The sequence below is a fragment of the Mytilus galloprovincialis genome, chromosome 11, assembly GCF_965363235.1.
Source record: "Mytilus galloprovincialis chromosome 11, xbMytGall1.hap1.1, whole genome shotgun sequence".
NCBI classification, from domain to species: Eukaryota; Metazoa; Mollusca; class Bivalvia; order Mytilida; family Mytilidae; genus Mytilus; species Mytilus galloprovincialis.
The window spans coordinates 86,270,283-86,284,021 of record NC_134848.1 but is presented as its reverse complement, the minus strand read 5'-3'; the positions used below and the strand labels follow the sequence as shown (position 1 = coordinate 86,284,021).

The window sequence follows — 13,739 nt, the reverse complement described above, 5'->3', positions numbered from 1 at the left end:
TGGATTTTTGTCATAGTTGATAAAAAAAAACTGTTGCTATAATATGACTCGTCAAAGGTGTTTGGTTCCTTCATTGGAAAAAGGTTAAGTCTTGGAGGTTTTTCTGTTTAAGCCTTTTGAACCTTTACATCCAGCCACCTTCAAATATTTAAATCATGATGTTTTTTATAGCTTTTGCTACTGTCGTAGAAGGATCGACATTCATGCTTTGTCAATTTCTGAGTCATGCCTCTGCTTTTTGGCTGATAAGACCTGAATTACTCTTCTAACTTATCCTTCTTTTCTGACTAAGAATTAATTATCTGATAAAGATTCTCTGTTAAATACTATCCCTGCCTTATATACATACCTCTACAGATAATCAGGTTTTGTGTCCTATGAGAACTTTGCTAATTTAAAATCTGCTGGTTCTTCTATATATACATAGAGAGAGAGAGAGATTGTTTATTCTTTTTTAAAAAGAAATTTTTGACATTTCTGCTTAAACCATTTCTACCTGGATTTGCATTACAGTCTTTTTGGCTTATATATAAGTCTGTCTCATCTGAAGTTTTAGCTAAACATCCAGTTACAGAACATTCAGGTAAGAGCCTGAGCCTCTTGAAACATTTTAAATTCCTCGAGATTCTCAATATCAGACCTCATGTCAGATGTTTTTTAGGTCAGAAAGTGCCTTTTATAACCATTATTTACGCTCCATGCCTCTTCATTGTGACAACCCCTATTCTTTAAGGCCTTTAGTTTCTGCTCAACAGGTTTATTCTCTCCTCCTTTTCATCCTGAATTCAAACTAACTGGTCTCGTCAGATGAGCAAAACAGGGAAGAACTAAAGAAGACCGATAGAAATTGTATGCATAAAAAAGTATCTGAAATACAAAAAAAAAAAAGATATTTATGACCTGCATTATGTTCGAGTCTATAAAAATTTTCTTAGTCCTAGGTGGGAGACAAAGACATTTTTAGAACCTCTAGTTTACCTTTTATGGCTGTGCTCCATTTGAATCCACGCCAGTTTTAGAAAAAAAGTAAAATCACAAAAATACTGAACTCCGAGGAAAATTAATCAGAAAGTCCGTTATTAAATGGCAAAATCAAAAGACAAAAACATCAAACGAATGGACAACAACTGTCATATTCCTGACTTGGTACATGCATTTTCAAATGTAGAAAATTGTGCATTGTACCTGGTTTTATAGCGCTAAACATCTCACCTGTATGACACTCGCATCAAATTCCGTTATATTTACAACGGTGCGTGAACAAAACAGACATAATAAATAAAATAGTCAAACATATTTAGTTCTGAAATATGGTTTATATTTTTTTCTTCTTTATTTTTTATAAAAGAAAACAAATGATAAAATATTACTTTTTATTAGGTATGTACAAATGTATTTTTGCCAGTCATCACAAAACCTATTTATTCTAATTGATGAAATAGTGTTGAGTCCAATGTCATGAATTTGAACTTTTCTGATCTCTCTGTCATGTGACGTCATCCACTTTTGACTGATAAGAGAGATTCGTCTGAACATGGCTAAATTAAGTGCTGTTTCATTATTGTTATTATTAGTTTCCACCCTAGCGGACGATGGTAAGATTATGTATATTTAATTCTTTCTTTGCTAATTTATAGTTGAAACAAATAATGAACAACACATTAATTGGTCACTCTATAGTATATATGTATGAGTGGAATCTAAAGTCAATGACTTGTTCTTAGACGATTAGTGTTACATGATAGATATTACCAGACACTCCTCAAACACTGTCAGATAACATGTTTATATATAGAAGTATCTATGCTTAAACACGATAATTAAAGTACAAATAAAAAATATATTAAAGAAATTGTTCACCTGAAAAGAATATCATTACAAATTCGATGCTAAAACGCCTATATATAATATACATATGTATATATAAAATAGTTGTGAAATAATACCATAATTTATTTATATTACAAAATTATTATTTTAAGATATCCCCTAATATAAGACATGCTTTGAGCGTGAGTTGTTTCATTTCAATTTTTCTCTTTATTGTTTTAGAGGAATTTTCTTGTAATTAAATGCAAGTGTCAGTCTGAATAACAATGCGTAAGCAACCATTTATACAAAGAAAGCATTCAAGCAAGCCAAAAAAATCTTTAAACTACAAGCAAAAAAATAGCTTCAATGTCTCCTGTACAATTTTACATTTAAGCATTTTACAGTTTGCCATTCACGATTGGGTGGTACATGTGTCGACATGTATTACAATGTCACGTGTAAAGTTAATTTTACATTTAAACATTTTACAGTTTGCCATTCAAGATGGGATGGTACATGTGTCAATATGTATTACAATCTACATTTAAACATTTTACAGTTTGCCATTCAAGATGGGGTGGTACATGTGTCAATATGTATTACAATCTACATTTAAAAATTTTACAGTTTGCCATTCAAGATGGGGTGGTACATGTGTCAACATGTATTACAATCATTGTTTATCTGGTTCCTTATTCTCGCGTAGTGGATGTTCATTCCAAGAAATATGCTGTATCCCTGCTACAAAGACTACATCTCCTCCATTGTTACCGGGTAAGTTAAACGTGTATCCCTGCCACAAAAACTGTAGCTCATCCATCGTTATTAGGTTAACAAATCAGTAAATTTTAAAAGCATAATTGGTGCCAGGTGCTCGCATTCTATATAAATCTGATTTACTTTCTTTGTTTCTTTTTTAATTATCATCTTACGTAGTACATCAATTCACATTTTGAATATCTTTAATTCGGTATTCTTTGACCAAACTTTGAGATGCACAAAAACTGAAAGCGGATAAATTGTCTTAATCGGTAATAACTTCTTAAAGAACAACCACGTTTTATTTTTTTCAAGCCGACCAATACATGTTTTTCAATAAAACCAGTATGAGCGGTATCTATTGTCTACTTGGAGAATAGTTCCCACTGGGGCTGATTGTCTAACAGAATTTGACCCCCAACCTTTAATAGCACCAGACAAAATACTAGTACATAAGCTGCTAACCCTTCTAACTAAGATAACCATTCTTTGAACAGGAGGATGATTTCAAGCTTATGATTGTTAAATGTTTTATCATTAGTAAAACGGGACCGCTAAATCGGTGTTGAAACATTTATTAAATAAACAGACGATACTACTAAGGGATATCAAAACATAGATTGCACACCAGAGTTCTACACAGTTATGTACGGATGGTGATACCAATAAATAAAGCAACAGATGTATACCACTATTGAAAAGTCATACATCTAATGAGAGAAAACAAATCGAGTTACAATATTAAACCAAGGGAAACACATCAACCAGATACATATTGTTTCAGGGCAGTGTGGTATAAGTACGCCTGTTCAAACAGCTGCGACGAAGATCGTAGGAGGAACTGTTGCTGCTCTTGGAGAATTTCCATGGCAGGTAATTAATATAGACTAAATTTCAAAACTCTGTGAATAGAATGTCATCTCACTGAAAATACAAAGTTTAGAGTCAAAGCTCTCTGAATATAATATCCTCTCGCTAGAAAATACAAAGTTTAGAAGTAAAAGCTCTTTGAATGTAATATCCTCTCGCTAGAAAATACAAAGTTTAGAGTCAAAGCTTTCTGAATATAATATCCTCTCGCTAGAAAATACAAAGTTTAGAAGTCAAAGCTCTCTGAATATAATATCCTCTCGCTAGAAAATACAAAGTTTAGAAGTCAAAGCTCTCTGAATATAATATCCTCTCGCTTGAAAATACAAAATTTAGAAGTCTAAGCTCTCTGAATATAATATCCTCTCACTAGAAAATACAAAGTTTAGAAGTCAAAGCTCTCTGAATATAATATCATCTCACTAGAAATACAAAGTTTAGAAGTCAAAGCTCTTTGAATATAACAGTGGTTTGGTGTCGTCGTTATACGATCTCATCAATAATTGGTTTGGTGTCGTAAGACGATCTCATCGATATTTGGTTCGATACCGTTAGATTATTTCATTTATAATTGATTTTGGTTTCTTCAGAAGATTCCATTGATAATTAGTTTGATGGCTTTAGACGATATCATCGATAATTGGTTTGATATCATAAGACGATCTTAGACAGAATTGTTTTGGTTGTCGTATTTGATTATTGCTAAGGTAACTCCCATAATGGCTTCAAACAACAATGAAATTAAATGTCCAAAGGCAACAGTAGTATACCGATGTGCAATAGTCATAAATCGATTTAGCGAAACAAATCCGGCTAACAAACTTAAATCAAGGGAAACATATCAACTGTGAGAGGCAAACAACGGAACAAAAACACAAAAGTAATATTGATATCTTTTTAAACATTACTGCTTGAGTGTTAACGGTCTTAAACGACCCGATAGTTTCTACATGTACTTATTGTTAATTGTAATAAGTACGTATTTTTCAGGTTTCGTTACGTTTAAATGACTACCATATTTGTGGAGGAACATTAATTGACAGTCAATGGGTCCTGACTGCCGCTCATTGTTTTAAACAGTAAGATAACAATGTATTTAGATTAAGAACACAATGACATTTGTACCTGTTATGTCTGTCTATATTGTTTACACATCGTTGCAATTTTAGCGAAATTAATAATTTTATTCGACTTTCTTACAAGTGAGAGGTTTAGCTAACTATAAAACCATCGTTGTCAAAATAGTAGAATTTGATGCGACTGTCATACTAGTAGGGAGTCTAGCTAGCTATAAAACCAGGTCCAATCACAGCTTTTGATGTTGCCATTAGGAAGAACTTTCCGTTTTGAATTTCCTCGAAGTTAAGTAATTTTGCGATTTTACTTTTTTTTAATTTAAAACTAGAAGTACTGTACTGTAAGCGGAGCTTGTAAAGTTACACAACTGCCCCCGCCCCCTTCCCTTACGTACTATGACGATATGTCTCGACAAATCTGCAAAAAATTGATTAAAAGCTATTTCTACCTGTGTGACGTTTACGTGCTTATCAATTGATGTACGTTAAAAGCGCAATTCTACCTCTGAGTTAATGGTAACCAAACCATGTACCTGTAAGGACAGGGATTCGGTCCCAGGACTTAAAATCTTTAAATCCTTTATCATGTTTACGGGTAGATTTAACATAGATGCCTTTTTGTGCTTATTTGCTACATAAAGTGTTTGTTTTTAAAGTGATTAAGATTATAACACAATTTTGACTGCTGTACCCCTAGTTTTAAAATTTTTACTTACTAGTATTATGTTTGTTTGTTTTGTTCACGCATCGTTGTCCATAAAATATAATTTGATGCGACTGTCATACACGTAGGGTGTTGAGCTATAAAACCAGGTTCACTCAAAACTTTCAACATAATGAAATGCCTGTCACAAGCCAGAAATATGACAGTTTTTATCCATTCGGTTGATTTTGCCATGTGATTAGGGACTTTCCGTTTTGAATTTTCCTCGGAGTTCAGTATTTTTGTGTTTTTAATTTTCACAAATTAGAAATGTTCAACAATGATAATCAATCTCACAAATATGCTCTTGCCAAGTAATATACACATCCGCAACGATAATCAATAAATGACTTTATATCATAATAATTCCGCATTAACCAGAATCAAATGACTGTTTACAAGAATATCTTTCTACAGAGGTTTCTGAGCAGGTAAATATGTACTATGTAATAGCTAGAACTGTTATAGACATGCAAAGATTCACATAAAATAAAGACATTTCTGTTGGATTAAAGTTGGTCATTATATTGACTTAAAGAGCAGTGATTGTAAATTGTGTTCTTTTCACAGAAACAAGAATCCGTATGCCTTCACCGTTGTTGTTGGTGAACACGACAGAGCGTACATAGAAGGAACAGAAATCCTCGAGAAAGTGGATACCCTATTTATACACAGTGGATTTGATATGCAAAGTTTTAAAGATGACATCGCATTATTGAAACTAGGTCACGCTGTCCCTGCTTATAACAAGTTTGTTCGTCCTGCGTGTCTTCCAGCTAACACCACAAGTTTTGAAGATATGATATGTACAATTACCGGATGGGGAGCAAATCACAACGGTAAGAATGATGATTAATCAAAACGGTCCGATTGGTTAAAATAGTCTTAAACAATGGAAACATAACTGATGAGGTACCGTTATTTGTTTACGGGTACGAACATGCAATTACCCATAGTTCTGTAGATTTTGAAACCGGGAATTATTCACATTGAAAAATGCATACGTGTATGGGTTAAGTTGTAAAAAGAAAGATGTTCTGTCAATGTTTTTGTATGTTAAGGTAGACATGAATCACATGGTTTATATAAAGCAGACTACCATAATTGTTCAATAAGATTAGTCTTTTTATGTAGCCATGATGCACATGGTTTATATAAAGCAGACGTTCCATTTCTGTCCAATACGATTTGTCCTTTTATGTGGAAATGGTTTACATGGTTTATATAAAGAAGACGTTCCATTATTGTCGAATACTATTTGTCCTTTTAGCTGGTCATGTTAGACCTTTCCATTAATATCCAATAGGATATTTCCTTTTGCACACGGTACACACGGTTTGTATAAATCAAACGTCCCATTATTGTCCTTTTAGGTGGTCATGGTACACATGGCTTATATAAAGCGGACGTTCCGTTATTGTCTAATGAAGTGTGCTCTTACTTAATGGATCGACAGATACCAGGTACAGAGGTCTGTGCAGGAAGAAAACATGGCGGTGTAGATTCCTGTCAGGTATATAAAAGATATAACATAAAAGGTTACAGATGTAAGGACATATCGTATACACTCACCAGTAATAAATTATACTAAAAGTATTTTACGATGTCAGGAATATGACAGTTGTTATCCATACGTTTGTTGTCTTTGAGCTTTTGATTTTGCCTTTTGATTAGGGACTTTCCTTTTGAATTTTCCTCGGAGTTAAGTATCTTTGTGATTTTACTTTTTATAAGCGAAACGACCGATACAACAACGAAATTCAGTGCACTATGATCGTGTAAAGTTTTAGATGACACATGCGCTTCATGTTCAGACTATGTCCATTAAAATTCAAAGTGTTATGTTTAGACACACACTCACGATTGTTCAGATTACACGTGTGGTTACTGTTCAGACGTGCACATACTATTTATGCTCAGACGTACTCATTAAAGTTTGAGATGAAACATATTTTTGATGCTCAGACGTAAAACCATTTGAGTTTAAGATGAAACATAATATTTAGGCTCATACGTACAACCATATGAGTTTAAGATGAAACATAATGTATATGCCCAGACGTACAATCATTTGAGTTTAAGATCAAACATAATATTTAGACTCACACGTAAAACCATTTGAGTTTTAGATGAAACATAATATTTAGGTTCATACGTACAACCTTTTGAGTTTAAGATGAAACATAATATTTGGGCTCATACGTACAACTTTTTTAGTTTAAGATGAAACATAATAGTTATGCTTAGGCGTACAACCATTTGAGTTTAGGATGAAACATAATATTTATGCTCATACGTACACACATTTGAGTTTAAGATGAAACATAATATTTAGGCTCAGACGTACAACAATTTGAGTTTAAGATGAAACATAATATTTATGCTCATACGTACACACATTTGAGTTTAAGATGAAACATAATATTTATGCTCATACGTACAATCATTTGAGTTTAAGATGAAACATAATATTTAGGCTCAGACGTACAACCATTTGAGTTTAAGATGAAACATAATATTTATGTTCATACGTAAAACCATTTGAGTTTAAGATGAAACATAATATTTAGGCTCAGACGTACACAAATTTGAGTTTAAGATGAAACATAATATTTAGGCTCAGACGTACAACCATTTGAGTTTAAGATGAAACATAATATTTATGTTCATACGTAAAACCATTTGAGTTTAAGATGAAACATAATATTTATGCTCAGACGTACAATCATTTGAGTTTAAGATGAAACATAATATTTATGACCATACGTACACACATTTGAGTTTAAGATGAAACATAATATTTAGGCTCAGACGTACAATCATTTGAGTTTAAGATGAAACATAATATTTATGCTCATACGTACACACATTTGAGTTTAAGATGAAACATAATATTTATGCTCATACGTACACACATTTGAGTTTAAGATGAAACTTAATATTTATGCTCATACGTGCACACATTTGAGTTTAAGATGAAACATGATATTTCTGTTCAGACGTATATACTCATTAAATTTTATGATGACTTGTGTAATTTATAGTCTGACGTTCCACATAAAAGATTAAAAATAGACACTTGGTTTATATTCAGGCGTTCACTCATTTGAGCTGAAGATAATACAAAATCGTAATGTTCGGTTGTTCACGACTTTAAGTTTAAGATGATCATTTACTTTTATGTTCACACATATACTCCTGAAAGTTTTAATTGACAAATGTAGTTCATACGTAAACTGAGTTGTGCTTAAAATGTACCTATTTATCTGTTTTGTTCACATATCGTTGTAAATATAGTGCAATTTGATGCGACTGTCATAGAAGTTAGAGGTTTAGCGCTATAAAACCACCATTTTATACTTTATAAAATGCCTGTACCAAGTCAGGAATATGACAATTGTTGTCTATTCGTTTGATGTGTTTTATCATTTTGCCATTTGATTAGGGACATTCCGTTTTGAATTTTCCTCAGAGTTCAGCATTTCTGTGATTTTTACTTTTTTTTGTATACCCTCATTATATAATATATTTAAAAAGAATCATTCTATTTAAAAAAAAATGAAGTACAATTATGACATGCCACTTTGGTTTGTTTTGTAACAGGGTGATTCGGGAGGACCTATGGTGTGTAAAAAGAACGGTGTGTGGAGTTTGGTTGGTATAACGTCATGGGGATACACATGCGCAGCAGCATACCAGCCAGGCGTGTATACACGTGTTCAGTCGTACCTGGGCTGGATTCGGTCGATAATGAATACTTTTTCAGGAGAAATACCTGCTGTTGGGAGACGAGACTTAACCGATAATAAAGTATATTATATATAATAAACCGTACATGTAACGTACTAGTATTATGACATTTATTTAAGTCTCTGTCTTATCATTTATGCAGGATTACACACACAAAATGTCTTCCCTATTTTACTGACCTTGATTGATATATGATGTCTTAAAAAGAGGTTCCTTATAAGAGCCTTATCGCTCACCCGAAATTATTTGGTGAAGATCTTGGACCGATAATTATTTTGCCGTTAAATGGATATTTATGCGTTTTAAAACATGCCTTTAAAAGATGCACACTATCTATTATAGTTTCTATGGAAAACTTAAATTTAAAACAAAATAGCTTTCAAGGTCAACATCTCTTAAAAGGAAACAATTGATATTTTCGTCATGTTTGATTTATTGGCAGGTCTTAATAATTACAAATACAAAATTTCAATTTTGGTATCTATGTTGAGTTTATTTACAGTCACTGGGCCGATGTCACTGCTAGTGGAGGTTTTATTCCCCGAGGGTATCACCAGCCCAGTAGTCAGCTTTTATGTGTTGACATATGGTCATTATTATAACTTAATTGTTTACAAAAGTTTGTATTTTTGGGATACAAATTAAGTTTTTTCTACCTCAGGATAAGATTACCTCAGCTTTATTTAGCAAAATGTTTAGGAATGTTCGGTAATCAATGCTCTTCATCTTCGTACTTTTTTTGCCTTTTAAACTTTTTTTTATTAAGAGTCACAGATAGGTCTTTTGTCTGGCGAAAATACAAAATTGCTACGACGAGTTCATTTGCTTAATATTTGTGCAGTGTGAATAAATGCAACAGTAGTATGCCGCTGTTCGAAAGTCATAAATCAATTGAGGGGAAACAAATCTGGGTTACAAACTAAAACCGAGGGAAACACATCAACTATAAGAGGAAAACAACGAAACAACAGAAACACTAAAGTGCAACCAAAAACCAAACGACAATGCAAAGATTCTCTCTATCTATCATAAGTTAAAAAGTAAAAAGACAATAGTTAACATAATCTTTTAACAATGTTTAATCATATAAAAAGTTAAATCATGAACATATTCCTGACTTGGTAAAAAGGATCAGTTGATAATATATAGTCAACTGACTTATTTTTAGGTCTTACTTTAACTTTGCTGAACATTTTTGGTATTTAAAGTTTCTTTATTTCTACTAGTATCATATCTCCCTTTCTATCTTTGGAAAATTAAACAAATTGGTAAACAGTTTGTCTAGGGCAGAAACTCAGGGGTTTGGTCATGCTTACTAATTTGTAGGTCTTACTTTGTTGAACACTTGATTTTCAAATTTTCTGCCAATTCATCATACGGTAGTTTCTGAAAAAAAAAGCTTAAACGTTGAATGAATATAGTTATCAAAGGTACCAGGATTATAATTTAGTACGCCAGACGCGCGTTTCGTCTACATAAGACTCATCAGTGACGCTCATATCAAAATATTTATAAAGCCAAACAAGTACAAAGTTGAAGAGCATTGAGGATCCAAAATTCCAAAAAGTTGTGCCAAATACGGCTAAGGTAATCTATGCCTGGGATGAGAAAATCCTTAGTTTTTCGAAAAATTCGAAGTTTTGTAAACAGGAAATTTATAAAATTGACCATATTGTTGATATTCATGTCAGCACCGAAGTGTTGACTACTGGGCTGGTGATACCCTCGGGGACGAAACGTCCACCAGCAGTGGCATCGACCCAGTGGTGTAAATAGTTATCAAAGGTACCAGGATTATAATTTAATACGCCAGACGCGCGTTTCGTCTACATAAGACTCATCAGTGACGCTCATATCAAAATATTTATAAAGCCAAACAAGTACAAAGTTGAAGAGCATTGAGGATCCAAAATTCCAAAAAGTTGTGCCAAATACGGCTAAGGTAATCTATGCCTGGGATGAGAAAATCCTTAGTTTTTCGAAAAATTCAAAGTTTTGTAAACAGGAAATTTATAAAAATGACCACATTGTTGATATTCATGTCAGCACCGAAGTGTTGACTACTGGGCTGGTGATACCCTCGGGGACGAAACGTCCACCAGCAGTGGCATCGACCCAGTGGTGTAAAAATAGTCTTTCAAGGGAAATAGCTCCTACAGGGAACAACTGACGAATTTCTTTCTTATCTTTATAGATTGATCTTCTTTATTGAATATTTTTTACTGTTCAAAAATTATCTATATCTGTAAAAAGAGAGGCGAAAGATACCAAAGGGGCATTTAAACTCATAGGTAAAAATAAATAAACTGATAAAGCAATGGCTTTAAAAAAAGGCCTAAGGGCAAATATCAGTACACAAATTTCAACAAAGCAATTGGACTGAGAAACACGAACACAGACCAAGTAGAGTGCACACGCTGAAATGTCTTGCTTTCTTTGTTAACCATAGATACTATGTTGATTATCCTAAACAGAAAGCTATATTACAACTATTACATAAGCTTAACATGATCCAAGAAAATGAGGTTAAAGTCATATAGATTAAACTAGAAATACATGTAAACCTTACAATCATTCAATACACTAAATATAGTTTACCTATTGCTTATAGAAACAGACTTAAACAAGAAAACTAAACATTGACCAATGAACCATGAACACGAGGTCAAGGTCAGATGAACCATGCCAGGCAGACATGTATAGTTTAAGAAAAAACAGACCGAAACACATAAACTTACATTGAGCAATGAACCGTGAAGATGAGGTCAGGGTCAAATAAAAACAGCAAGACTGACATATTCATCATAAAATATTTTCATAACCCAAATATAGTTAATCATATTAATAGAATATAATACTAAAAAAAAATTCTCAAAATCAGAACTTTGACTACTGAACCATGAAAATGAGGTCAAGGTCAGATGACACCTATTAGTTAGACATGTACACCTTACAATCATGCCATACACCAAATATTGTAGAACTATTGCATACAGTATCAGAAAATTCCGCGGAACCCAGTGTCTCGCCTTCTTTTGCTGTTAATCGCAGACTCAACAAAAATGAGGAAAAACATCAATAAAAATTTCCCTCTCGATACTGTCTTTTGATTGAAAGAAGCTTCCAAGTTTGGTAAAAAATCCAGGATAGTTTATGAATCTAATAAATGTTTTATAAACTTTAACTGCAGACTGTATGTAATGTTAACTGGAAGAAAAACTAAGTTCATTTATAAGTAAAATACAGAAAAAGTGATTTTTTTTTACAAAATTTACTTCTGAACAATATCTTATGATCCGAAACAAGTTTTTGTCTAAGTTTGGTAGAAATCCAGGATAGTTTAAGAACATTATAAAAAATTTAAAAACTTAAACCACAGAGTGAATGTTTTGTTTCTGGCAAAAAACTAAGTCCATTTATAAGTAAAATACGGAAAAGTGGAAATTTATTTTTACAAAATTTTCTTCTTGATACTATATTATGATCATAAACAAGCTTCTGTCCAAGTTTGGTACAAATCAAGGATAGTTTATGAAAGTTATTAAAATTTTAAAAACTTTAACCACAGAGTGAATGTAATGTTTCCTCGCAGAAAAACGAAGTCCATTTATAAGTAAAATACGGAAAAAATGGAATTTTATTTTTACAAAATTTACTTCTGGATACTTTTTTATGATCATAAACAAGCTTCTGTCCAAGTTTGGTAGAAATTCAGTATAGTTTGAGAAAGTTATTAAAATTTCAAAAACTTTCATCACAGAGTGAATATTTGTGGACACCGCCGACGAGGACGACGACGACGACGGAATGTAGGATCGCTTAGTCTCGCTTTTTCGACTAAAGTCGAAGGATCGACAATAAAAAGGAGAGGAGAAAATTGAACATTTCCGGATCTATTTCTGGCCAAATGACCCCCTGCATAGATTTGTTGGGCGTTGCGTATGAAAAGATGTAACCCATGACTTGAAAGTCAGGCCTTAAAGCACTGCCTTTAAAAAACTAGAAGCTCTTAAGAGCCTGTGTCGCTCTCCTTGATCTATTTGCATATTAAACAACGAACACAGATTGATTCATGACAAAATTGTGTTTGTAGATCTTACTTTACTGAACATTCTTGCTACTTACAATTTTCTCTATCTAAAATAAACTTGGCCCCTTAATTACAGAGGAAAATATTTTGTAAAAATTCACAAAAATTAAAAAAATTAATGAAAATTGTTAAAAATTTACTATAAAAGGCAATAACTTCTTGAGGTGTCAACTGACCATTTTGGTCATGCTGACATATTTGTAGATCTTACTTTGCTGAAAATTATAGCTGTTTACAGTTTATCTCTATCTATATAGATATTCAAGATATTAACCAACAAGAGGCTGTCACAACGACAGCAAACCGGATTTATTAACATTTATTTGTGTCCTGGCAATATCACAAGAACCATTACTGATGAATGGTGAAAGTGAAAATCGTCAATATCAAATTTGACCTCCATTTTGTCATCAGTATCAACATATTAAAATTTGAAAAGCTTAGATTGAATGGTTCATGAGTAAATGCAACAACGTGAATGGAAACGCCATTTTACGATCTTTCAAGAACCATAACTCCTGAACGGTAAAAGTCAAAATCGTCATTATTGAACTTGACCTCTATTTTGTCATCAGTAACAACATATTAAAATTTCAAAAGCTTTGGTTGAATGGTTCATGAGAAAATGCACGGACACGACGGGAAACACCATTTTTCAATCTTTCAAGAACCATAACTC

At 32.8% G+C, this 13,739-nt stretch overlaps 1 protein-coding gene and 1 long non-coding RNA gene across 2 annotated transcripts; both read left to right on the top strand.

Annotated features, from left to right (window-relative positions):
- The first annotated feature begins 1,463 nt into the window (after nucleotides 1–1,463).
- LOC143052976 (serine protease 30-like) lies at nucleotides 1,464–9,059 on the top strand. The gene is made up of 7 exons (XM_076226152.1): nucleotides 1,464–1,595; nucleotides 2,440–2,586; nucleotides 3,356–3,444; nucleotides 4,432–4,520; nucleotides 5,791–6,059; nucleotides 6,594–6,733; nucleotides 8,824–9,059. Exons 1-7 carry the CDS (start codon nucleotides 1,535–1,537, stop codon nucleotides 9,043–9,045), a joined length of 1,017 nt encoding a protein of 338 aa, XP_076082267.1. The 5' UTR covers nucleotides 1,464–1,534; the 3' UTR covers nucleotides 9,046–9,059.
- Nucleotides 9,060–10,025: 966 nt separating this feature from the next.
- LOC143052974 (uncharacterized) lies at nucleotides 10,026–12,337 on the top strand. The gene is made up of 3 exons (XR_012971315.1): nucleotides 10,026–10,390; nucleotides 11,104–11,634; nucleotides 11,735–12,337. It is a non-coding gene; the product is annotated as an uncharacterized LOC143052974 (long non-coding RNA).
- The last annotated feature ends 1,402 nt before the right edge of the window (nucleotides 12,338–13,739 follow it).

Coding starts and splice junctions, on each gene's coding strand:
- LOC143052976 (XM_076226152.1), top strand. CDS start 1,535: ATGGCTAAATTAAGTGCTGTTTCATTATTGTTATTATTAGTTTCCACC. Junction 2,587..3,355: donor ATCTCCTCCATTGTTACCGG/GTAAGTTAAACG, acceptor ATATTGTTTCAG/GGCAGTGTGGTATAAGTACG. Junction 6,060..6,593: donor ATGGGGAGCAAATCACAACG/GTAAGAATGATG, acceptor TTGTCCTTTTAG/GTGGTCATGGTACACATGGC.